This window comes from Eptesicus fuscus, chromosome 20, assembly GCF_027574615.1.
Source record: "Eptesicus fuscus isolate TK198812 chromosome 20, DD_ASM_mEF_20220401, whole genome shotgun sequence".
In the NCBI taxonomy this organism is placed as follows: Eukaryota; Metazoa; Chordata; class Mammalia; order Chiroptera; family Vespertilionidae; genus Eptesicus; species Eptesicus fuscus.
Window position 1 is genome coordinate 32259677 of NC_072492.1, and position 27901 is coordinate 32287577.

The 27901-nt window shown below is 39.6% G+C and overlaps 1 protein-coding gene across 1 annotated transcript in view; it reads left to right on the forward strand.

The window, feature by feature from the left end:
* Positions 1 to 27901, forward strand: part of TANC2 (tetratricopeptide repeat, ankyrin repeat and coiled-coil containing 2) — a 272846-nt gene that overhangs the window by 224315 nt on the left and 20630 nt on the right. Inside the window, exons 15-19 of the mRNA XM_028157430.2 lie at positions 3731 to 3839; positions 13848 to 13970; positions 15333 to 15569; positions 19729 to 19914; positions 24953 to 25046. Of these exons, the coding sequence (XP_028013231.2) occupies positions 3731 to 3839; positions 13848 to 13970; positions 15333 to 15569; positions 19729 to 19914; positions 24953 to 25046 (749 nt within the window). The remainder of the gene's footprint in view (positions 1 to 3730; positions 3840 to 13847; positions 13971 to 15332; positions 15570 to 19728; positions 19915 to 24952; positions 25047 to 27901) is intronic.

Here is a 27901-nt window from a genome sequence, read left to right on the forward strand (position 1 = left end):
ATAAAGTGATGAACCAAATAATAATTTACAAGAGTAATATTAGAGTTAGAAGGAGAAACAAGAAACAGTAAGGTTGTAGAAGTCAAAGGAGATTTTTCTGGGCCAAGTCTGAAGCAATATAATTTCTGCCTGTATTCCATTAGCCAGAACTCAATCACATTACCCTCTTGAATGTGAATGCAAGATCCCTGGCAAAGTAGCCACTTCACCACAGCTCTTGACTGTGCAAAGGAGCACAAATCTTTTGTAGGCAGCTACCTATCTCTGCCCCATAATGCTGGTCTCACTGGGTCTCCCTAAGTAATTCTCCACATTTACCTCTATAACAAAGACATTTTACAGCAGCAAACATTATTTCAGTCCAAATTATGAGATAAATAAGATAGGCTTTAGATTGCAAGCAGTTCCTTGCCAGCTGGCTATGACTATACCACTTTATTACATCTGAGCACCACACAGAGGAATATCAGAACACTTTGGTGTTATTTCTCTGAAACACCAAAGTGTTGTATGTCAAGTTTGTCATTCCAAGAGCTAATGAAATCTATGTGACTACACATTAGTGACTGTGACTAGAACAATGGAGAAAACATTCATGCTAGAAATATTTGATTCCATCTGTTAGCATGTTTCAGTGCTACAAATAGAAACTTTAAGGCTAGCTATCTCCCTGCGGGGGGGTGAGGGGGGACACTAAGTGAAAATCTATTAGAAAAACAAATATAGTGCCATTATATGTTTTGTATAAAACAAGTTATTCAACTTCCAAACTGTTAAATGTGCGGTGGTGGAGGGAGGGTGATTCTTGCTTTAGAAAAGGTTTTTTTCTTCTAAGAGACCTCATTGCTCTCAACTTTCGAGGCCTAGGGAAATAGGGTTATCATGCAAGGATAGCTCCTCACTGCCTTGTAATCCACAGTTGTCCAAGGGTGAGTATCACTTGTCTCCAATAATCCATATGGAGGTGCTGAAAATGAGAATGGAGGTAGGATCGACCCTCTACTATTCTGGATACTCCCTTCTCTGCCTTTTGTCAGAGCATGTATATATCCAGGACAGGGGACCAGGGACAGTGCTGGGGAAGAATCTTCAACTCTGACCTAAGGCTAGAGGGAGAAAATAGAAAGAAACAAAATCACAGGCTAAAAGAAAACCAATTAAGAGGCTACTGGTGATCTTACAGAATAGTAAGACTAGGAGTCAAAAGGAAGTGAGTTCAGGAGTAAGAAAGTGATAAGAAAAATACACATAAATATAGACAAATGTAGTGTAACACATTCAGACCACAGGTTAGCCAGTGGCACCATATTTTATTAGAACAGTAAGGCACAAATGGAAATGCCAGCATATATTGTAAATTGCTTTTACCCTTTGTGTCCTGAACACCATAAGCTTTGAGTTCAGTGAACTGATCAGAGTCATTCTCTTATGAGTAATGTAATTTGATTATATCTAAAAAGAAAATAATTACAGTGTCCCTTTCATCTTTCTCTTGGCCTATATTGCTTGTTGTTTCTCCTGTGTGCCTGATGAGCAACAACAAAGCAAGCACTATTATCTGTAGCTAGCTGAAATATATACTAGAGAAATGCAAATGTCTTACCAGGATTTCTTAGTTATGGTAGTAAAATGAAGGCACTAGGGCAAAGTCAATTTTGTGTCTAACTGAAATTTCATTTTCTTATCAGACATGAACTTTTTTTCCCCTTAATTCTGATAAGCATGGATTTTCATTAATTACCTGAAGCATAGGTGGTGGGTCAGAGGCCTGTATTCAGGAGTTCTAGTCACTGTGTACAGCTATGGATGAGTTATTTAAAGTAATAATTCTTACACCAGGGAGGCTACTGATGGTTCCATGAAGGCTATCCTTGTCTGAGATATTCTCTCATTTAAATAACTTCCCTGCTATTGTGGTTCATCTTACCAATCAGGTAACCACTAGAATTCAGAAATTCTGTGAAGCTCAAGATTAGAACATGGTAAAATTATTTTTTAATCTTATTGGAATGAAATCTCCATGAGATGATTCCCGTAAGATGGGAACTCTCCCACCCCCTGTTCTTTACTGAAACTTAACAAAAACAAAAACCAAGAAATGAAGAACATGTTTGTTTTTTAGGCTTCAGTGTGAGATATCTCAAATATTAAACCTGGCAGAGTAGCCAGTGTTCAATATGAAAGAATATCGTCCAGTAGACATCTGGGCTTCCTCTCAAGGAAGTGTACCAACAAAAATTCACTTGCTACTTTTTCCTTCTGTTGGATTAATTCACTGGATTTGAAATTGAAATTGGGTTCATTTCCCTTTTCTATGACACTTCAAATGAAAGGAATAGAAGAATTGTGTTACCAGTGGCATTAGGACTCTGCTGGCCACTAACCTGGTGGGGAGTAGAGTTACTTAAAGTAATACAGTTCCACAGAGAGTTCTGTGTCCACAGAGCTAGAGCCAGTGTGGTGAGAAGGCACATCCCAAAGACAGTCAAATGTCCTTTCGTTAATGCCCAGTTTTCTTTTGCTTCCAAAAAATTTTATGGGGAATTTTTATATGCAGTATGCTGTGCTAGGTGCTTTGAAGAACATAAATCACTCAGAATTCCTGTCATAAATGTAAACAGAAACACACATAACCCTCGATATATACACTTGCATACACACATACCTATCCATACATACATTCATACTTTAAGGAGTATTTCATTAGGATGCTTTGAGCTAGAAGAAATAGAAAATTCTAACTCGAATGGATTAAATAATAAATTTTTAGATACTTCATATAACAAGAAATCCAAAATTAGGGCAGCTCCTAATGCTGTACAGTCAGGACTCAGGTGCTATATTTCTGCAATTCTCTTAACTTAATTCTTCATTTGGCTTTGTCTTAGGGTAGCTGCCACATGACCACAAGAGGGCCACAATAGTTCTGGACCATAGGGGCAGATAACACAACATGCAGAGGCAGTAAAGGGGTTTTCTCTTTCATAACAGAGTGGGAATCTGTTCATAAGAAGATCGGGAGGAATGGATGCCATCAGGAAACCTACAGTCTAGTAGAGGAGAGAGCATGTGGAAGGGTGGCAGATACTGTATAAGACATATAAAGTATATAATGGTCATTCCAAAGAAAAACTCCTCTTTTTCCTCTACTGGAAGGAAAGGGAAGATAGCTGCTGACCAGAGAATACTTCACTTGGGGAAAAGGTTGTTAATCCAGTTTGAATTTGAGATACTCTGGGACCTCCAGGTGCAGAAATCCAATAGACAGTTGGATGTATACTGATCTAAGGCTGAGAAGTCTAACTAGAGAAAAAGATACAGGATGCAGGTGGTGGTGAAGGCTCTGATGATGGATGAGCTAATTAGAGGACAGACCAGGACCAAAAATGAGATCCTGAGGAACACTGACATTTAAAGCATGGGTGAAATAAAGTAGTTGACGGAGACAAAAAATAAAAATGAAAATCTTTTCATGCCATCTGTGTGTGGGATGGGTGTAAGCTAACTAGAAGTGACATTTTGTGATATTCACACGTGTGATTTGGGTAAAGGACTGGTAAAAGCTACGAACTTTTCAATACTCATTCTTTGCCCAGTTGCAAGTGTCCTTCCCTAAGAAACTGGTTGAATGAGACAGAATCTTGGAGGTTTGGCTAGACCTGAACAGTCCTCCACCCAAAGCAGAATTGGTGCATTAACATTTCTAAAATGAATCTCTTTTTCTTTGCAGGAGTGGTCACACATTACTTGCCTTTTGGTTTTCCCGCCAAGAGGGAAAACTAAACCGACAGCAGACTATTGAACTGGGACATCACATCCTCAAAGCACACATTTTTAAGGTAACTAGAGAAGTTAGAGGCTTTTTTCTTTCCATCTCCAGCAGGCTTTCCTTAACAGTGTTTTTAAAGCTACTGTTATTTCTGTGAAGTCCTTGCTTTCTGAAATTATTTTTGTTGCAAAGCCAGTCCATGTCCTGAAAAGTATGGCTGTTCCTCCCTAGGCATTTGGAAAGAAAACCTCATTTGTCAACCCATTTTAATGGACTGCTAGGCTTTCCAGGAAATGTACGTGCATTATCATTTAGATGAGAAGCATATAGATGTATATTCAATATATGACCTACGATCTCCTGAGGACAGTCATGTTGTAGCAGTTAGTTGCAGATTTTCACAGTATCTAAAAAAAATCACTGAGAGCGAGCCCTCTTTCAATTTTCTTATAAATCTTTAAAAAAAATTTTTTTTTTGTATTTTATTGATTTGAGAGAGAGAAAAAAAACATCAACCTACTGTTCCACTTATTAAGGCATTCATTGGTTGATTCTTGTATGTGCCTTGACCAAGGATTGAACCCGCAACCTTGGCGTATCAGGACAACACTCTAACTAACTAAACTACCCGACCAGGGCCTCATAATTCTTTTAGTGAAGATTTTAATACTTCTAGTGTTGTGATGTTCAAAGCATCTGGAACCATTCTCTCTTCAAATTATAATCCCAATTTTTCTCCCAGTAGTTTCAAAACTTTTAAGTACTCTATAGCAGTGATGGGCAACCTTTTGAGCTTGGTCTGTCAAACTTCGCCAAAAAACTGAGCATAACTCAGGTAGTGTGTCACTTTGAGGAAAAAACATTATTTCGCAAATGTTTCATCCTCAGGAGCAGCAAATGTTTACTCCTCGGCATGCGGCCGCCTCAGCAGCCGCGTGTGAGGCGGCCGCGTGTCATCAGAAATGGCTACGCGTGTCAGTGCTGATATGCGTGTCATAGGTTCGCCATCACTGCTCTATAGCATCAGCTTCCATCTCTCAACATTCACAAGGCTGGAATGGAGGACCCAGAGGAGGGCACATCATTCACTGTTTGCGCACAAATGCATTTGTTTCCTCAGCGCTTACTGAGGCATTGTCCTAGGTACTAGTGCTGCAAAAACAATAAAGATGCAGACCCTAATCTCAAGGAATTTTTAGTATTGATACCAGTATAGGGTAAAAACACAAAGGTCAAGGAAGAAATATTCTGATTTTTCTAGCCCACAGTTTGCTGGAAGTCTGCTACTTCCCATCCTTACAGTCTCTTCAGACTGCTTTTCCTGGCTCAGGGTTGAAAGATATCGGTATCTTAAACAGTTCTCTGGGTTGGACTTCCTCCAGGAGATACTGTTAAAGATAAATCAGTTCTCTTCAGAGAGAAAGATGGCAGGAAGGACAATTCAAAGAGCCTGGCAAATCTTCCCCGTATGTAAGCACACAGCCAGAGAAGCCTGTTCATCAGATAGACAGATGTGAACCCACAGTGACAGGTCCTTTATTTGAATCATAATTTTCTTCTCTGAAAAATCACTGTACTAAAAAAAAATTATCTCACCCAATGATAAGTGGGAGCAGAGTGGGACTAAAATAGCAGGCAAGGTGGCTCCTTCCTGTTTCAAATGGGCCAAAAAGTATCTGCTACTTTGAGAAATTCTGAGATAATTATCCTTCAGTTAGATAGGAAATTTAACTTTTAAGCATCACCACTTTGAACTCTTAAGCTTTTAGCATCACTGTCTGCCTAGGATCAGATGCAAAGCAATTTATGCTTGTCTTTTCTGAACCATAAAATGAACACCATATTAACAGGTAAATGACCCACTGTGACTGTATCCAGTGCATGGAGACCTACATTTTAACCATACACCCATCATTGGCACAGTTTTATCTTACGTTGCTACAGACAACATGGTTGCCTAAGATAAGAGTGGCTCCCTGTGTGATTCAGGCCATAAATACTTGGGTGTACAGCATAGGTGCTGACATGACTGCAGTAGAAGAATGTAGACTTGGACTACAGTTTTCCTGATGCTACACTTTAGGGTCTTTTAAATGCAGAGTGCTCCCTGTTGATAGGCTTTGGCTTCCCCCAGACTGCTAGAATTCTCAGTGCCCATCAGCTGCAGGTCATGAAAAGGCAAAAATAGACTCTGTGCTTATACCCTGTACCACTTAGAACCTCTAATCAGCAGTGACATGTAGCCCAATTTATATTTGTTTCCAATTATTTTAAATTTCCCTTATTTTATCTTTGTGAAAAAGTACATATCATGTCATTAATCAGTCTAAAAATCTGAGGTTGTGGGTCTGTAATTCTGGAGATTAGGCTGGCTGTGGAGCCCTTTTCATTCTTTTTGCTTCTAACAACTTTATTGGGGTCTAATTTATATATCATAAAATTCACTCATTTTACTCATACAAGTCAGTGACAATTAGTATAAGTAGAGTCGTGTAACTATCACCACTATTAGTACCTTTACCCTAGAAATAATCTTTGTGCCCATTTGAAGGTACTCTACATGCTGCTTCTAGCTTCTGGCAACCCACCGATCTACTTTCTGTCTATAGATTTGACTTTTCTGGACATTTCATATAAATGGAATTATACAATATGTGGTCTTTTGTGTGTGGCTTCCTTCACTTAGCGTAATGTTCTCAGGGTTTATCCATGTTATAGCCTATGTCAATACTTGATTAATTCTTACTGCCAAATAATCCATTTTGTTTATTCATTCACTAGTAGAACATTCAGGTTGTTTCTACTTTTTGGCTATCCTATCTAATAATAGACAAATATGCAAATTGACCATACCTCCGACACACCCACAAGCCATGCCCACAAACCATGCCCACCATCCAATCAGAGTGAGTATGCAAATTAACCCAAACCAAGATGGCTACAGCCACAGAGAGCAAGGTTTCCTAGGTAACAGAGGAAGCCAAGCTTTCCGCCGGCCCTTGCCAGGCCTAAGCCTCCACTCAAGCTACAAAGTTTCAATTATAGAAGGTAAACAAATTCAAACAGAAATGGCAGCCGAATGGAGCTTGAGAGAGCAGGCCAGGGTTGCCGCCGGCAACAAGGGAAGCAAAGCTTTCCGCACACCCTGGCCGGGCCCACCCGCTTAAGGCAACAAAGTTTCAATTATAATCCCAACACAAATGGCTGCCAGCCTCTGAGTGAGCCCCAGGCTTGGGTCCACTCCAGGCTACAAAGTTTCAATTGTAGAAGGAAAATAAATTCCATATACCAGGGCCTCCGCTTGGGTTGCCAGGGGGTGTGGCCAGCCCGCAAACCACCACAGGCCCCTCGCTCAGGCCGCCCCACACCCTAAGGGAACCCCCACCTGATCCGGGACGCCCTTCAGGGCAAACCAGCTGGCCCCCACCCCTGTACCAGGCCTCTATCCTATCTAATAAAAGAGTAATATGCAGATTGATCATCACTGCAACACACAATATAGCTGCCCCCATATGGTCAAAGATCCTGCCCCAATGTGGACACAAGATGACCACCACAGATGGCCAGCAGGAGAGGGCAGTTGGGAGGTACCTGGCCTGCAAGGGAGGGCAGTTGAGAGGGACCAAGCCTGCAAGGGAGGGCAGTTGGAGGTGATCAGCCCTGCAGGAGAGGGCAGTTAAGGGTGACCAGGCTGGCAGAGGAGGGAAGTTGGGGGCAAACAGGCTGGCAGCAGAGTGGTTAGGGGGTGATCAGGTTGGCAGGCAGAAGTGGTCAGGGGCAATCAGGAAGGTAGGCAGGCAAGCAGTTGGGAGCCAGCAGTCCTGGATTGTGAGAGGGATGTCTGACTGCCTGTTTAGGGATCCAACTGCCCACCGGGATCGGGCCTAAATGGGCAGTCAGACTTCCCTTGAGGGGTCCCATATTGGAGAGGGTACAGGCTGGGCTGAGGGACAACCCCCCTTCGTGCACGAATTTTGTGCACCGGGCCTCTAGTTGTAAATAATGCTGCTATGAACATTAGTGTACAGATATTCCCCTTTTTAGTTTTTTTTAAATAAAATGAGCCGTTTTAAAGTGAGCAACTCAGTGGCACTGAGCACATTTACAGTGTCATTGTTCAGGTTTTTGTGTGGCTGTCTTCACTTCTTGGATATATATCTAGAAGAGGAATTGCCAGTCTGTTTTTCAAAGTGGCTGTACTTTTTCACAATCCCACTGGCAATGTATGAGTGTTCCAGTTTTTTTAAACCTTTGCCAATACTTGTTAGACATTGTCTTACCTTTTCTTGATATTAAGAAAATCATATGTACTATATATAATTTAGCCATATTAGTGGGTATGAAGTAGTTTCTTACTGTGATTTTAATTTGTATTTCCCTAATGACCAATGATATTAAGCACTTACAATTCTTTTATAATCCTCTCATTGCTATTTAAATTTTTTCTTTTTAATCTATGAAAAGAAAGCAGGGTGTTTGTGCATTGTGGCCAGAGATATTTCAATCTAGTTTGTGATGCAGGGTGTTTCACTGGTTTGGGTCTATTTACTGGAAGGATTTTGGAATGCTCTTACATTAGCTCCCTAAATGCTGCCTTCTAAAATGTTCCTTGGATTGGTCAATCCTATAGCATTTCTTACCAGAACAGAACTATTGGCCAGGGGGAAAGTGCTGTAAGTAGACATCAAGAGCAGCGGTTGCCATCTTTCGGACCTCACGGACCACCAGTGCTCCAAGGACCACCGGTTGGCGACTGCTGATCTAAAGGGTAGAAGATCCTTTGACATTAATCAAAAGGCATGGGTTCAAGTACAGAACCCATTTACCTTAAGCAGTCTCAGTTTTCTCATCTATAAAATGGTAAAAATATCTGTCAGGATTGTTATAAGGAGCATACATATAAAATACATAAGGTACATAATAAAATGCAAATACATAATATATACTAGACATACACTGAGTGTCCAGATTATTATGATCTCTGAACGCATAATAATCTGGCCACTCAGTGTATATCGTATATAATAAAAGGCTAATAGGCAAATTGTCCCCTTGGCCAGGAGTTCGACCAGCAGGCAGGCCTGCCAACTGCCCATGTCCCCTCCTCCCCCCCCCCCCCCCCCCCGGCCAGGCTGGCCGGACCCTACCCATGCACGAATTCATGTACCGGGCCTCATACACATACACACTCATATACACACACACACACACACACACACACACACACACACACACACACACACACATATACACTGAGTGGCCAGATTATTATGCGTTCAGAGATAATAATAATCTGGACACTCAGTGTATATCTAATACAAGGTTATATGACTCAAATTATTAATAAAAATCTCCTGACAATAAGACTTAATCATAAGCACAGATTTTATATGGTTATATCGCCCTTACACTTCAGAGGTTACTTAGCATCCTCTATAGCGGTGATTGGCAAATATGGCTTTGTACTTCATAGAGTCTCTATTGAAACCACTTTACTTTGCCATTGTAGCTCAAAAGCAGCCAGAGACAATACAGAAATGAATGGGTGGGTGTGATTGTGTTCTTATAAAACATGATTTATAAAAACTGGTGGAAGGCTGGATTTGGCCTTTGGCCATAGTTTGCCAGCCCCTTTTCTATAATGAAAGACATAATTTCCTTTGTTTACCAGGATCCTTTTATTACAACCAAACATGGCTGTGTGAGTGGTGGATAAGAAGGGTAATAATCCATTTGAGATATTTGGATATCTACTAGTGGGTTATTGGCAATATATTTGTAAATAATTTGCCTTAAAGAAACTTATTAAATAACCCCCCAAGGTTAGTTTTTGCCATGATCTTAAGATACCTGAGCCATAGTTAAGATCCCTAAGATGAGATTGCTCTTGCTTCTTCATGCTTTCTGTTTCTTCAGGAAGTATTCAAAAATACTGATCAAGTTTCCTACCAGCTAGTAAAGTGTTATAAATTTAGATTCTAACAAATATTTAAGAAAGGGACTCCATTACCATTCATCTCTGACAAAACAAGATCCCTTCTTGCCTGAGCAATAGTTATAGATACTAAAAAGACCTTTTTCTAGTTGTCTGAACCTCAAGGTCTCTTTAAGAATCCATCAGCTTAGAATTATGTGGGGGTTTTGCTTCCTCCTGCCTGGTAATGGGATCTGCCTGTCACCTTTGTCAACTTGAGTTTCACTAAACTGAACTCTTAGAAGCAAAGGGTCAACCCCCCAAGCAGAAGAAATCAGTAGACTAGCAAGTCCGTAGTACAAGTAAAACTTATACCACAAATCCTAGAATCTAGCTCTATATTTCAGACTCATTTCCTATGTATTTATTCCAGCCTCACTGGGACTGAGTGCTGCTTTGTGGTCTCTTTACTGGACTATTTAATTGAAGTTCATTTACCAACTCCTTTTCCCATTTTTTTCTCCTCTAGCTCTTAACCAAGTCAACTAACCAAACAGCCTGATTTATGAGTCACTGAAAAAATAAAGCAATCAAGTGTGGCTTCTTTAACTACTCTCCTCCTCTCACCAGTAAATCAGTCTATATCATTATCAATTCTTACCTTTCTTTTTCTCATCTTAGGGAACAAGATGTCCCTGTTCCTATTTTTTTATTATGAAATATATCAAACACATAAGAAAGCAGAGATAATTGAATAATCAAATACTATAGCATTTTTAAAGGTGTTAAGATTTGTCCATGTTTGCTTCAAGTCTTTTTCTTTATGTTTAAGAAACAAGTACAATAGAAGTCCCCTTTGTATCCTTCTCTTACCCCAATTCTCTCCCTTCTCAGAGATAATTTCTACCCTTGAGTTAATATGTGTTCTTCTCATCCATAATTTATACTTTCCCAACATAGATATATATTCATAAACTATATACGGAATTATTTTATGATTTTTAAACCTGGCATAAATAGTATCACAGTCGTTATATAATTCTATGTATATTTGAGATTTATCAAGAGATTTAGATCAATGGTTTTCAACTTGTGTATACAGTAGTCCTCCTTTATCCAAAGGGGATACATTCCAAGACCCCCAGCGGAACTTCTTCATCAGTGAATGTAGCCTTTCCAGTAATTTTTATATTTTTTAGTCCAAACCTCCTCCTGAATTTGTGTAACCATCCCTTACTTGTGGTAAATGGCTAGATGTCACTTGTTTCAGGGGATGCCTTATGGAAGTTTTCATACAGGCTTCATGCTTTCTGGTGTAGCTTGTTGCTGCCTATTCATGTTTTCCACCCACAAATTTAATGTACTGTCTATCTTAACTAAGCACTTACACACTCTGGGGTCATAACTTTTGCAGTTGATGATACAAAACTAGCACGATTTCATTTTCCTTGTTCACAATTTCACACAAAAAAGATTTGTCCTTACTGTAGAGATTAACAACTTCAGCATACTTTTTGATTTTCTTAAGTCAAGAACTTTCATCTTTTCACTTAAAGGAAGCACTTTACAGCTTCTCTTTGACGTATTTGAATCACAAGCATCCCTACTCTTGTGCCTTGAGCCCATGATTAAGTAAAATAAGCGTTACTTGAACACAGGCACTGCAATACCACCACAGTCAATCTGATAACTGGCAGCTACTAACATGACTACTGGGCAGGTAGTGCATACAGCGTGGATACACTGGGCACAGGGATGATTCACATCCCAGCATGATGGAGCAGGACTGCAAGATATCATCATGCCATTAAGAATGATGCACAATTTAAAACATGAATTGTTTATTTCTGGAATTTTCCATTTAATATTTTCAGACTGCAGTTGATGACAGGTAACTGAAAACAAAACCACGAATAAGGGGGGACTATTGTACATTAGATTCTCCTGCGGAACTTTAAGCACATACACATATTTCTGAGCCTTACTCCCAGAGACCATTCTGGAGTATAACCCAGGCTTCTGTTTTTTAATTAATATGTTTTATTTCTTAGAGCAATTTTAGGTTTACAGAAAATACAGTTGGTTCTCATATACTCACTCCCCCAACCACATTTCCCCTATTATTAAAATCTTGCACTGGTGTGGGACATTTGTTATAGTTGATGAGCCTATATTGACATATTACCTAAAGTCCATAGTTTACATTAGGATTCATTGTGTGAGTTGTATAGTTCTATGGATTTTGCCAAATGTGTAATATCATGTATCTACCGTTACAGTATCATACAGAATAGTTTCACCTACTCATAAATTCCAAAGCTATCAAAAGCACTCCTAGGTAACTCTGTAGAATTGGCAGGCACACCCAGTGTGGAACAGCTCTAATGAAGCCCAATTGTTTTGGGCTTCATTCTATCCTATATCTTTGGCCCAGCAATTCTTCTTCAACTTGTAGTCCTTCCATGTCTTCAAGGAGGATGTGTTTTAAATTTTGTACAGCTTTTCCAGTTGTCCTTAGCAGGAATGTTTGTCCAAATTACCTAGATCAACCATTACCAGAAGCGGAAATCCACCCAAGTTCCCCTGAGCAAAAATTACGACACAACGTTCTGGGAACATCCAGCTTTACTCTAAACAGCTTGGGCTTTCTCATTTAAAATTTACTTGGTGCCCTGAATGACTGAAACTATCCTGGATATCATGCAGAAAAAAAGGGTAATTTACATTCAAGGGTAATTTAAATTCAAGACTTGTAGGCCCTAAGCAGAGGAGTGAGTTGCTACATCTTTCAGAGAAGCTAAATACATGTTGCTGATTTGAACATAAGTAGAAGAATGTGCATTTCAAGGCATAAAGCAAGCAGAAGTAGCTTAAGTTTTTAAAAAGAATGCCTCCCCAGATACAGTTATTAGATCTCAAACTTCATTGTTAATATCTTCCTGCCCTCAGGATTTCCTGCTTTAACTCCTCACTTGACCCAGATACTGGCAGAATGGTAAGATAACTGTGAAAGAGTCTTGCCTGAACAACAGAAAATTTAAAACACAAATTATTCTAACTTCCTTTTGGAGAAGCCCACGTGAAAGGGGCAAACATTAGTACATGCCATGGGAACTAGGCCAGCCATACAAGAGAAAATTTGTTGCTGATGACAGTCAACCTATGTTGTTTTCCTGAGGGTGAACAGACATGATCATTGCACTATGTATCAGGGTGAGGAATGTTAGCTCCTGTAACAAACCTACAAAATCCCAATGACTTAACAAAGGTTTATTTCTCATTTACATTGCAATTCAGTATAGATCCTTGGACTGGCTTCTTCCACTTAGTAGTAAAATCTCCAAGGACCTCAGAATCCTCCATTCAAGAAGAACAATAGAAAGTGTGGCGAGGCCCTGGCGGGTATGGTTCAGTGGTTGAGCATCAACCCATGCACCAGGAGGTCATTGGTTCGATTCTCAGGCAGGGCACATGCCTGAGTTTCAGGCATGATCCCCAGCATAAATTTGTGGGGGGCATGCAGGTACAGTCAATTAATGATGTTTCTCTGTCATCAGTATTTCTCTCTCTCCCTCTCCCTTCCTCTCTCTCTAAAATCAATTTTAAAATTTTTTTAAAGAAAAGGAAAGTGTGGAGAAATGCACAGGAAGTTTGGGTCCAAGCCTGGACATGATCTATTACTTCTGCCCATATTTTATTAGCCAGAAATCAGACACATGCCCCACATGTCTATAAAGGAGATTGGGAAATATAATTTTCCCAAATGCCCAGGAAGGAAATGAGATGGAGCTCAATGATCACATTGCATTGTCTGTGTCACAGTGTGTATTTTACTAACTTGAATTTAAGAGATTGATTCAAGAAGGCTAATAGAAAAGGTGTGTGTGTGTCGGGGTGGGGGGGGGGGAGGATTATATCCAAATATAGCAGAAGAGAGAGATATTATGTAGATGTCACAAGAGACTGCTAAGATACAGACATTTTAACTTAGCTTATTCCAACAGAACCAGTCTTTGTCCCTATCAGTGGTTTTGCTGGGCACAGGCATTGTTAGGGAGAGACTCTACTCTCACTTATTAGTACCCCAAACCTAGAGGTTACTAACTTATTGCCAATGGTACTTTTTCGCTGGGCTAATGACTTGTTTCAATATTTCTTTTTCAGGGTTTGAGTAAAAAAGTTGGTGTGTCATCCTCCATCCTCCAAGGTCTCTGGATCTCCTACAGCACAGAAGGTCTGTCCATGGCATTGGCATCTTTAAGAAATCTCTACACTCCAAATATAAAGGTAAATGCATACAAGTTACGTAGATGAAAGAATTAACTGTGAAACATAGAATTAGGAGAACATTTAAGTGGCTATTTAATTGAGCTTTGACTTGCCTTAGACTGTCTCCTATTAGCCTTTTATTGATAACTAGAGGCCCAGTCCACAAATTCGTGCACCAGTGGGGTTCCTCGGCCTGGCCTGCAGGATCGGGCCAAAACCAGCTCTCCAAGGGACCCCACTGGTGCACGATCAGGGCCGGGGAGGGATGTGGGAGGGTTCCAGGGCGTGTCTGGACCATCTCGCTCAATCCTGATGGGCTGAACCCCAGCAGCAAACTAACCTACCAGTTGGAGTGTCTGCCTCCCTGTGGTCAGTGCACATCATAGCAGCTGGTCGACTGGTCAACTGTCTGCCCCCTGGTGATCAGTGCACGTCATAGCGAGCAGTTAAGCAGCCTTAGCATATCATTAGCATATTATGCTTTGATTGGTTGAATGGACGACAGGACACTTAGCATATTAGGCTTTTATTATATAGCAGGGGTCCTCAAACTTTTTAAACAGGGGGCCAGTTCACTGTCCCTCAGACCGTTGGAGGGCCAGACTATAGTTTAAAAAAAACTATGAACAAATTCCTATGCACACTGCACATATCTTATTTTGAAGTAAAAAAACAAAACAGCAAAAACACCCGCATGTGGCCCGCGGGCTGTAGTTTCAGGACGCCTGTTATATAGGATATGTTTTTTTTAATGTTGTATTTCAGAGAGGAAGGGAAAGAGAGAGAGAGAGATGGAAACATCAATGATGAGAGAGAATCCCTGTTTGGTTGCCTCCTACATGCCCCACACTGGGGACTGAGCCCGCAACCCGCATATATGGCCTGACCGGGAATCAAACTGTGACCTCCTGGCTCCTAGGTTGATGCTCAACCACTGAGTCGTGCCAGCCAAGCCAATAATATGTTTTAAATTGTTACATTTTATTCTGTGAATTAAAGAGCAAACTATTGACCTTATATAGTAGTTGACCCTGATTTATAGGATCAGGTCCTGCTGCTTTTAGGGAGTAAGTCAATCTCAGGTAGCTTTTGTTTTGGTAGGGGCTTTTCTGACCAACAGTTCAATGGTAGAGACTATGTTCAGCACTACAGTACAGGTGGCATTTTCTCTAGTGACTAAGTGGTTTATGTAAAGAGATATTTTATATCCCTTTCACAAGCAAGGTATTGAAAAAAAGGAACACATAACAATTATAAAACAAAGCAGTTCATTAAATGCTACTAGACACTATTATGGGGTCCCAGATGACTTAATAAAAGATGACTAAAAGGATGTGACTAATATTTTTTTGAGTGTTATTTTTATTTACTTATTTCTAGGTCAGCCGACTGCTGATTTTGGGAGGTGCCAACATTAATTATCGGACAGAAGTTTTAAATAATGCCCCAATTCTGTGTGTCCAATCTCATCTTGGTTACACAGAAATGGTGGCCCTGCTCTTGGAGTTTGGAGCCAATGTGGATGTCTCTTCTGAAAGTGGCCTGACTCCTCTGGGCTACGCCGCAGCGGCGGGCTACCTGAGCATCGTTGTGCTGCTGTGCAAGAAACGGGCCAAGGTAATGGCTGCCTGGCTCTGCTGCTTCTCCTTTCTTCCCTTTATCTTTCCTCCTGCTGTAGTCATCCTTATCTTTGGTGTTACCTCATGAATCCAGGTGGAGCACATCAGACCCTGTTAGGGAGCAGATCAAAGGGAGGACGGGCTCCACAGACATCCCAGTGTTTGCACGCCAGCTCCACACTGCATCTGGACACAGTCCTAAACCATTTGAGGGGCACTTAGAAAATCTCATTAGCAGCAGCCACTAAAAGTCTCTACTTAACAACCAGGAAATTCTCTACTGAGCTCAGAGTAAGGAAGGAGAAGGTGGAGGAGCAGGGAGACTGCAGTGGGAAATCTGAACTGAATGGTGCCTGCAGCCTCAGCCTTTCATGTGTAAAGATAAGTTAACCATGGAGATAAGAACAGAGACCAGACTCCCTCTTCCTATCCTTGAAGGTCACCACCGGAGAGGTATGGGGAGAAGGTGGTTCTCTCTGGTTATCCTCACACTGACCAGAGACACTCAGAGTGTTTCTGTTAGTATATTTTAATTCTCTAAAAAACTTTCTAAAAAATGTGTTTGCTTTATAGTAACCCAATAGCCACTGATGTAAAATAACTCAATTTCAAAATATTGGTGAAAAGTGCTGGCCTCAAAATGGAGGCCTCTGGGGAAATTGTAGCCTTGTGGTATTTTGTTTCAGTCCTGAAAAAAAACTGAGGATTTTGGTGGTTTTGCAATGAAATATAAGTAATATGAAATATAAGTATGACCTCATTCTGAGGTGTCCAGTGTTTTTACCAGTGAAGAGAATGGGACTCCTGAGACTCCCTTGGGAACTGGGACCTGGGACTCTCAGTGGAATCCCCGAGCCTCTGATGTTTACGGTGACACAGTAATGGGCCACCTCTAAAGTCCTGTTCAATAGAATGAACACCTCAAGAAATAGAATGATAATTGGGCCTTATTACTGTTGCTGTGAATTCACATTTTAATCTCAACTGGGTCTTTCCTGCTGCTCAGCTGTCATTTTACTCATCTCTCATTTTCCCCACAGTAGATGTATAAATCTTTTGTGTTCTTTTCAGTACCCTCTCAAACTTATTTTACCCTCCTACATTACTAAGATTGAGTTCCTCTCAATGTATATCTCAAAACTATGAATCCTTACCTACACTACCCTTTATTTCTGCCTTAGGAAGGAACTGTTTCCTTCCCTTTCCAAAGTAGTGGCCTCCACCTATATTTTTTCTCTCAGTAAGTTGCTCATTCTCTCACATTGTATTTCATTCTTTTTCTACATTTATACTGTCTTTCCCCCAGTTTCTACAAACCTATGAATGTCTCCTCTAACTCAAAAGAGAAATTTTCCTTTCTTCTGCTAACCAGAAGCTCCCATCTCTTACCTTCTATATCTACCACACCTGTTCTAAGAGTCATCTGTACTTGCTACCTCTGTTCACTTAGTACTCCTTAACTACTTGTCGTGTGGCTTCCATGAGAGAAGAGGAGACAAATCATTAAAAATTATATACTTTGGGATCAAGCACAACTTGTTCAAAGCCTGCATTTGCACTTACTTCTGGAGAAGTCATTGAACCCCTCTCAGTCTCACCTGTTTCATCCAGAAAATAGGATAATTAAAAACAAGAAAGCCTTTTTTAAAAGAGATGAACTCTATATGATTTAGTGCCTGATAAGTAATAGTCTTTTAAAAAACAACACACTTGGACACAGACAATAATGTGGGTGAAGGCCTGGATGGGGTGGGGTTGGGGCAGGGTGGAGGGGGGAAAGGAGAGACATGAGGGACATCTGTAATACTGTCAACAATTAAATAAACAAACAAATAAATAAATAAAACACAGTCTCCTGGCATTCAAATGTAGCCAATCTCTCAAAATCCACCAACAACTTCCAGTCACCAAATAAAGTAACTTTTTCTCATTTCTCACCCCTTAGTATTGATTATACTTCTCAGAACTTGTAATATGGTCCTAGTACCTTCCTGCCTGTCTGGTTGCTCTTCTCTCTTCCTTCTCTTAATATAACTTTTCACTAAGATTTTTGTCCTCTCCTCATACTCCCTCCCATGGCTTCTGCATTAAGGAGATAATGAAGAATATTAGCCATTTATTTTGTAGAAAGTTCTTGAATTTTAGTTTGTCTGATATTTTCTCATTGTTAGAATATATTTTTGTCAATTATACCACCGAAGTGATACCATTAACTTCTGTTGCTTTGTTAAGGTAGTGTCTTCCAGGTTTCTCAGGTGTGAAGTTACTGTCTTCTCTTTTTAATTAAGAATTATATTTTAGGGAGACGCTTTGAGACTTGTTTCTCATGCTTTTGTCCACTAATTTTAGTATCCATCAGTGATTTCTTACTGCAGTAATTATTGCTAAGGTGTTTGCCTAGTGGTGATTTTTCTATTTCTCTCATTCCTTCAATATTTTTCATTGGTATTCTATTGTAAGGAAGAGCTGTTACTTCTCCCACATGTATTTATTCAATTATTTCTAGCACAGTGGGTTTCTAGATACTGATTTTATACTATGAACTATAACAGTTGCTATTATGATTTATTTTGTTGCTCAAATTGGCCCATATTTGACCATTGGAAGCTCTTTCACTATGAGTACTGTGTCCTTTCAAATCCCTAACCCATTCATTCATAAGACACTCTCAATTTTGCAGTTTAAACTTCCCCTTTATGTACCCTTTCCTTATAAAAACTAGAATTAATCCTTTCCTATTAGTGAATTAATTTAGACCTAAGTTCATTTGGGTGCTGTAACAAAATACCATAGAGTGAGTGGCTCATAAACAACATTTATTTCTCACAGTTCTAGAGGCTAAGCCCCAAGCTCGTGGTGCCAACAGATTCGATGTCCAGTGAGAGCTTCCTGGTTCACAGACGGAGCCTTCTTGCTGTGTCCTCACGTGATGGAAGGGGACAAGCAAGCTCTCTGGGGTCCCTTTATAAGGATACTAATCCCCTTCATGAGAGCTCTGCCCTCATGACCTAATCACTCCCCAAAGGCCCTATTTTCTAATGCCATCCGGGTTAGAATTCCAACATATCATTTGGGGGGATACAAACATTCAGACCATAACACCTTTCTGACTAAATTCATTTCAGGTTCTAGCTGGGAATTTTCTGAAATTTTATTGCACATTTACTCTTCTTATGGCATTTATTATAAACTCCTTTGTTGGACAGGCATTTGTCATATTGGTCACATCTCCCCTAACTAGTTTGAAAATCCTTGAGCACAGAATTTATATTTTACTATCTTATTCACCTTTTTATTCACCTTGCACATAGTAGGCATTCAGTAAACATTTGTTAAATAAATGGCTGAGCGGACCTGAAGCTGGGGAAAATAAGATAGAGAACTTGTTTCAAATGTTCTAACTGCCACTGGAAGATAACCTGCCTACCTGTCAGAAAAGGCTGTGGCTAGGGACCTTCTGGTAGATTGATCTTAATCAGGCCCTTCTCCCAGCCTAAACCAACACTGCATTGTAAAAACTGCTTCTGGAATTGAGTCTAGCATTAAGGTCCAAGTACCTCTAGCCATTTTGGTCAAATCTTTGGGATTCTGCCCTCACACTGGAAGAAAGATGCAGCCTTTGCCAAAGCTTGGTGGTCAAATGTGTGATTCATGATACAAGATATTTTACTTCTTTGAAAGACGAGAGAGAGCGCTTCAAAATGTTTTTTATTGTTGTTGTTGTTGTTGTTTTCCTTTCATGGTTTCAAATATATTTTTTTGTACCAAGAGAGCTACAAGTCTTTCAAATCTTGGTTGGAAAAGAACTAGTTAAGGACAAAGGAGAATATACCTCAGGAAAACAAAGCTGGAACTGGAGGTTTTTTTATTTGTTTTTTTTTTTTTGTTTGTTTGTTTCTTTTGATGTGAAAACAAAAGCCTGACCCTGTAACCACTCCCCCCACCCCAGGTTCTCCCGAGGGGGCTTCTACCAGAGTTATAGCTCAGTAGTGATTTAGGCTGAGTAGGAGAGTATCCTCTAAATTTTCTCAGATTGGTTCAGGTCATGGGAAAGACTGGCTCTTAGTAGTCTAGGCTGTGCAGTGGGATGATGTGACTAGAGTTGGGGTACAGCCCCAGTCTTCATTTACACAGATTTCTCTGTCCCCTTCCCTTAGGTGGATCACTTGGATAAGAATGGACAGTGTGCTTTGGTCCATGCTGCACTCCGAGGTCATCTGGAGGTTGTCAAGTTTCTGATTCAGTGTGACTGGACAATGGCCAGCCAGCAGCAAGGGGTGTTTAAGAAGAGCCAGGCCATCCAGCAGGCCCTCATTGCTGCAGCCAGTATGGGTTACACTGAGGTAAGAAAGCAGGCAATAAGGTTTGTTTGGGGTTTTTTCAATCTGTATATTGAAAGACTAGGAGACCAGGAGAAAAGGGTTGCATTATTGCAAAATTGCCACTCTAATTAATATGAATTAGCTTTTTGAATACTACTTTGAGGAATAGGAAGCATAGACTCCATGAAGCAGTTGAATTCTAACCAAGGTACCTAGAATTATGGGCACAGAATGTGGGGATTGGAAAGGACCTTGGAATTTATCTAATCCAGTTCCTCCCCATCCTTTCACCCCTATTTAACACACACTGACACTAGGCTCAGAGGGATTATTTATTGAGCTGTGTCCCCATGGATAGGCAGTGTGACATGGGAATAGCACAACATTTAGAATCTCAGAAGGACTAGATTTGAGTCCCAACTTTGCTACTCATTAGCTCTGGACCTTGGGCAATTTACCCAACCTCTTGGAACCTTAGTTTCCCATCAGTAGAGTGAGTCTAATAAATTATTTTTACAAGGCTGTTATGAAAGGTACTTTGTAAACTGTTAAATACTATACAAACGGTATTTTTGCTAACTTATTTATTGATAGTAATAATATAGTGGCAAAATATATGGAATTGATAGTATACTAGGAAATGTTAACAATCAGCTATGGGAAGGAGAGTGAGTGGAATGGGAGAGAGGGAGGGGAAGAGGGAGAGAGAGACAGAGACAAGAGCATACATACAGTCATGCGCCACCTAACGTGCCACCTAATGACATTTTGGTCAACGACAGACCACATATATGAATGTAGTCCCATAAGATCATAACGGAGCTAAAAATTCCTATCACCTAGTGATGTCATAGCCATTGTAATGTTGTAGTGTGACGTATTACTCATGTGTGTGTGGTATGCTAGTGGAAACAAACTTCTATCAGTTGTATAAAAGTATAGCAGATACAGTTATGTACAGTACATAATACTTGATAGTGATAATAAGTGAATGTTACTGGTTTAAGTATTTTGCATACTATATTTTATCGTTATTTTAGAGTATACACTTGCGACTTATAAAAAAAAGTTTGGTGTAAAACATTATGCATGTTACTCCAGCAACAGCCTCACTCATCTTGTGTTTATCACCTCACCACTTCTTTGATTCAACCAGTGGATCAAATCCATCATTTTCAATTGTGCTTGATTTAATCTCATGTTGTTTTGTTCATTATGGCCCCTAAATTCACTGCTAATGTTGCCAGGTAGAGAGCACATCAAGTGATTGACCTGAAAACAAAATTAAGAGTGCTCACCAGTCAGGCATGCCCCATCCCACTATAGCTTCCATCTTTAAGAACAAGAACTACACGTCAGAAATTGTTAAAGGGTCTGCTTCATTAAGGGCAACCAGACTAAAAATTTGAAGGGCTTTTATCAGACATGGAGAAATTTCTAATGACCTAGAATGTAGAACAGACACATAAGCATATCCCTCTCAGCACTGTGATGATCATGGCCAAAGCAAAATGCTTGTTTGCAATGTTGAAAGAAAAGTCTGTACCCAACTACAATGTTGAATTTACTGCAAGCTCTGGGTAGTTTAAATGATTCAAGAATCATTATTCATAATGCAGAAGTGAGTGGTGAGTGTGAGTGCTGATGTGAAGGCATCTGAGGAATTTTTGGAAACTCTAGATAAGCTGATTGTGGAGGAAAATTACTTGCCAGAATTTCAATATGGACAAAACCTCCCTATTCTGAAAGGGATGCCTGAAAGGACTTTCATACATAGGAGACCAAGTCACTGCCAGGTTTCAAGGCTCTTAAGGACAGGATAACAGTCTTGCCTGGGGGCAATGTTTCAGGCTACAAATTGAAAGAAACCCTTTGTGATCTGGCACAGTAAGATACCACTTCAAGCGTATCAATATGCAGACACTGGCAGTGTACTACAGGAGCAAATAAAGTCATGAATGACCCAGTTCCTCTTCCAAGATGCCCTCCTGAATTACTATGCCAGCAAAATGGAGAAGTGCTATTCAGAGCATCACATGCTTTCAAGATTTTGCTTATTGTAGATAATGATGCTGGACATCTTCCTTTTATTGGTGATCTTCATCCCAATATCAAAGTGGTGTTTTTCCTCCAAACACCACCACTTTGACCCAACCAATGGATCAAGGAGTTATAGCAGCTTTTAAGGCCTGCTACCTAAGGAGGACCTTTGCCCAGGCTGTTGCTGCAAGTGTCGAAGACACAGGGGCACTTCTGGAAGGATTACAGTGTCTATGGCTGCATTAAGACCTTTGCTTTGGCTTGGGATGATGTAACCAAGGAGTATATAAATGGCATCTGGAAGAAGACACTCAAGAGGTTTGTCCCTGATTTCAAAGGATTTGCCAAGGATGTGAAGGTTGCAGAAATCAACAAGGCTGTAGCTGAGGTGGCAAACACTTTAACCTGGATGTCGGTAATGATGAAATTGAGGTGCTCCTAGGGGTAGTTCCTAAGGAACTGACTAATGGGGAGTTGTTGGAACTAGAACAGGAATACATAACTGAAGAAGAGGCAAGAGAAAAGGAATTGCAGAAGAAAGAGAAGAAGAATCCCTAAGAAAAGTAGAAGCTTTTGAAGACCTCAATAAGCTCCTTTAAAAGTTTGAAAATATGGACCCTAACACCAAAAAATTTTTCATTAATAGTGCAGTATCTGCTTATAGGCAAATTTATGGTGGAAAATAAAAAATTTTTAAAAAGACCACCATGGACTTATTTCTGAAAAGAATGACAAGTCCTCAAGAAGAGCCTCAGGCAGGTCTTTCAGGGGGTGTTCCAGAAAAAGACATTGTTTTCATAGGAGATGACAGCTCTATGCATGTTATTGCCCCTGAACACCTTCCCAAGGTACCTAGAATTATGGGCACAGAATGTGGGAATTGGAAAGGACCTTGGAATTTATCTAATCCAGTTCCTCCCCATCCTTTCACCCCTATTTCACTCCGAAGGGCAAGTTGTAGAGGTAGAAGACAAGTGATAGTGATGATCCTGACCCTGTGTAGGCCTAGGCTAAGGTGTGTGTTTGTGTCTTAGTTTTTAACAAAAAAAAGTTTTAAAAATAGAAAAATTTAAATTTTAAAAATAGGAAAAATCTTATAGAATAAGGACATAAAGAAAATACCTTTTTTATTTTTTTAAAACTTTTTTTCTTTTTTTATTATTTAAGGTATTACAAATAGTAGTACATATGTCTCCTTTTTTATTTTCCCAGTTTGTGCAGCTATACAATGTCTTTGTGTTTTAACCTAACTGTTAATATAAGAGTTGAAAGTGTGTTTTTTAATTATAAAGTTAAAAAGTTATTGAAGAAAAAAAAATTTTAATTTGGTGTAGCCTAAGTGTATAGTGTTTATAAAATCTACAGTAGTGAGGCCCTAGGCCTTCACATTCACTCACCACTCACTCACTGACTCACCCAGAGCAACTTCGAGTCCTGAAAGCGCCATCATGGTAAGTGCCCTATACAGATGCACCATTCTTTTATCTTTCATTTTGTATTTTTACTGTACCTTTTCTGTGTTTAGATATACAAATACTTAATATTGTGTTACAGTTGCCTGCAGTATTCAGTACAATAATGTGCTTTGCAGGTGTGTAGCCTTGGAGCAGTAGGCTATACCATATAGCCTAAGTGTATAGTAGGCTATAGAATCTAGGTTTTTGTTAAGTGTACTCTAGGATGTTCAGGCAAAGACAAGATCGCCTAATAACACATTTCTGAGAACATGTCCCTGTCATTAACTAATGCATGACTAAACTTAAATTTATTATAAATTTTACTGATACAAAGAACATTAGTACACAGTTTACAAGTGATAATGAGCACAATACTCTTAATTGAATGCTAATGTTGATGTTTGCTAAATTTGTGTCATAGCCAACCTAGCAAGTTGGCTATCATGCAACTCTACCATGATTTTATAGATGGAATTTGTAACCCAATTTACCCAATAATTTTATTGTCATTAAATCTGATATGTGACGTATTGTTAAACTATTTCTTGCCCTCATGCAAATTATGTTCTTAAAACTGGAATTCTTTCAGCTTTAGCACTAAATCAAATCCTGATTTGTAATGTTTGCCAGTTTCAGGGTGTAGATACTCTTTCCATGGCCGATTTCAAGTTACCAATGTGACATCACTGAACACAAAGTTGTGGAGATGTACACAGTAGCACACCATTCTATATTTTCATCATACAGACACAGTAGATATAAATCACCTCAAGAGCATAGATAATTGTAAAACAGTTAAATCAGGAAATTACAAGATTTTATTTTTTAACTTTGTTTTAAATATAATTTAATTGTGATTTAACTTTTAATAAACGTCTTTGTTTAACACTGGGCTTGCAAAAGTCCCAAAAATTTAAAGTTCAGCTTTCATGGGCCAGTACCAGTCAGCTCATCACTGCATGAGTTGCTTCAGTGATATGGCTAGCCTATCAACTGACCCAACATGTCACCCAGGGAATATTAAGTAAAACTGGAATTTTGTTATCTCTGCGAGGCTTTTTAAAACTCTCTCTACAGCCACATTTCTGGAAACAGAGCTGTCACTTTCCTTTCTAATTTGCAGCCATTCCCCCATGTCCCCAAAACAGTCCTTATACTTAAAGGAGATAATCGCTCTGCTCTGAAGACCTACAAGCCCTAAGGTTGTCCATATTTATTTTATGTTTTTTTAATGATTGTTTTTTATGTTTATTTATTGGTATTTTTATTGGGAGGATGAAGGGTTGCTTCTTTAAGTTAAATATAAGAAATATGTAATTTTTAAAAATCATATGCTATGTAAGTGAATTGTGTTCAGAGAAGCATGTAAACTGTGCCTGATAGGAACAAATGCTCATCATGGCAGCTTCGGGTTTCTTTGCTAGGCCAGGCACTTCTGTTCCTTTTGTGTGCAAGAGATTTCATAACACTTGTGTCATCCAAGTAGCTTTCAAACCTCACAAGCTAATGTCAGTAGCATAGTTTTCCACCTGAAGTTGAGCTGACACAACTTCTTGTTTCAGATTGTCTCCTACCTACTTGATCTTCCAGAAAAAGATGAAGAGGAAGTGGAGCGAGCACAGATCAACAGCTTTGACAGTCTCTGGGGAGAGACAGGTACATGTCATGGACATCACTCTCTTCTCTCATGTATTTGTTGTATGTGTGCAGAGGTGTTCTCTGCATCACCCACCCTCATTTTTTCTCTGGCATACCTTAGGCATCTCTCTGGTGGCTTTTGTATTAGAGACCAATTCAGCCGAAGTAAAAAGTCAAGCAATTTCCTTCTTTCAGTTCGCCTTCCCTTTGGATTCCCCATACTATTAGCACCAGAGTCTTCTTTCAAACAAAACTTTCCCCTGCTCTTGTTTCCAAATATTTTTAAAAGACTGAAAGTTTCCTTACAATGTGCCAAACCAGAGCAGAAAATAGTTGTGGCCTTTCTCTTTTTTGATGTTATCCTTGTAACAGTTAGGAATAAATAATTCTCCCATCAAAATAACTCTCTTCACCTGTAGTTGTAAACCAGGAGATTACATTTTTATCTACGACTCTGGCTTCACCAAGTGCTATGGCAGAGTGGTACCTGACACAGTATGAGTCAAGTTGGTCTTGGGGGGCAACACGAAGGTGCCACCCTGTAAAGCGCAGCCACATGCCATCTCTCTGTCTGTAGCAAAGCGATTTCTGTATTGCTCGGTATTTACTACATAAACAGAAGCCTCTTCCTTGTGACCTTTGTAGGAAATGATTATTGTCTTTCCCAGTCTAAACTGCAACATCTGGAGAAACATTAGTAACCTCCTATGTGTTTTTATGGAACCAGGGCAATGAAAACTGTAGAGTCACCACAGATATGTGTCATTTTTGCCAGGAGGAGACCAATATTGAGATTGCCAAGTTAGGGAGAATATTTACCAAACAAGAAGGCTCTGTGTTTTGCTTAGAGTCAGAGTGTTATTAAAAATAAGAAAAGATGCTTGAATTCATTTAAAATTTACAATCACCTATTGAATTGCAATGTTTCCATCCATGGCAAAAATCTTACATAGGTTTCATGGCTCCTTTAACATTATGTAGAATGGTCCAAAGCCCAGGAATTTGCTTCTCAAACAATCCCTCCCTCTGTAAGAGCCAAAGGTAGCAGATGCCAGGCAGCTGCAGCTTAAGAGCCTGTGACAGATTAAAGGAAAATGTGCAGCTGGAAACAGCTGTTGTCTCTGGGACCCCACCCTGAGGGAAGCCAGAGGACAGACTGGGGGAAGAGACTGGCCAGGACATCAGCAGTCCTGGAGTACGCATGTTGTGAGCTAGAGCTGCAGAAGGGACATACTGGTTTACTGTTCCTGTCAGCAAAGCCTTCCCCAGCACAGTGCTGCCATTCCTCCCAGCAGACTCCCGTGGTCAGACCACGCACATATAACCACAGGGACAACAAAAAAGTAGTGGTCTAATGGTGATAATGGATAGAAATTACAAGACTAACACATTCTAGTTGTATATTTAAAAGAATTACTAAAAATGTTCAAGAAGGGTGTGAACTAAGTGGAAGACATTTTTATCTATATGAATTGCTTAATAGAATAAAACTTTTTGGTCTCAGGACTTTTAAAACATTTCATACTTTAAGTATGTAGTAAAATTTGTTACATTGTTTTACACATCTATCATATCTCAAGATTGTGAAAACTCAAAGCTTCGTGTCAGTTTGATTATAATCAGAATTGTGTTTAACATGATATTTATATGAAACAGTTTCAGCATTAGAAACATAAAATGCTATTTAAATATGGCATAGAATGAAATACATTTGCAGTATAATTTATAGACCTATAAAAAGTTATTTGACCTTAGAAAAATTTGCGGGAAATGATATCTTTGCTATGTAAAAATGTTCTGACAACCCACCAAAAACTATGAGTTGCTTTTCTTTCTATAGTGATGGAACTAAGTAAACATGTTCCTTCCTAACTTATAGCACATAATCATTTAAAATTTATAATGATCCATTGAATTGTGATGTTTCCTCCAAAGACAAAATCTTATATGTTTCCCTTATATAGGGAATGAAGGTCTATGATCTACAGCCAGCTGGTTGACTGCAACCCTGTTCTAAACAACATAATTTATCCCTGAGGAAAATATGATGGTCATGATGTCTTCAACAATCTGTACCACTTACTAAATTGAATCTAAGACACCAGTAACTATAAGAAACTATATAATCAGTACATTTTGTGCCAGTACAAAAAACAACAACCTCTGCCAGTTAAACTGGCACAATTCTTTATTATCAAATCAATCGTAAGAGGGATTTCAATTCAGAGGTGTTAAAATGTGAAAGAAAAAAGCGCATCTTAGAATCAGTGAACTATTGAGGTGCAATTTTTACATGTCGGATTTTCTAAAAGCAGATCACCATAATATTCTTGTTGCCTTTGTCCCCATTTTGCAGCCTCTTATCCTTCCAGGTAGCATCTTCCTACATCCAGCTTTCACCCTCTGGCTGACCCCTTCCATCCCACAGGGTTTTCACAGACTTTTTATGGAACAACACAGAAGAAAAGCAATTAGGGTGACAAGATTATTCACCACTTCCTCTTCTCCTTTGTCTTATGGGCAAAAACTAGGACCAGCATTAAAAGCTTCTAGCAACTCAAGGGCCTGAGCCATCCCATGACCCAGAGGAAGCCAGTTCCCAGAGTAAACAAGATACCCTCATTCATGCCCTCATCATCTCTTGCCTAGGTTATTGCAAATTCGTCCTAACTGATCTTCTTGTCTGTAGCCGCACCCTTTTGTGATTCATCTCCCAGATTTCAGCCAAAGCAATCTTTCTGAGCCACAGTCTGTTCATGTCACTTTCCTGCTTACCCCCTTCAATGACCACCTGTCACATTAAGTTATTTAATGTAGCATTAAAAAACCAGTCATGATCTCTAGCCTCATCTATTGCCCATCTCTCCAGTTAC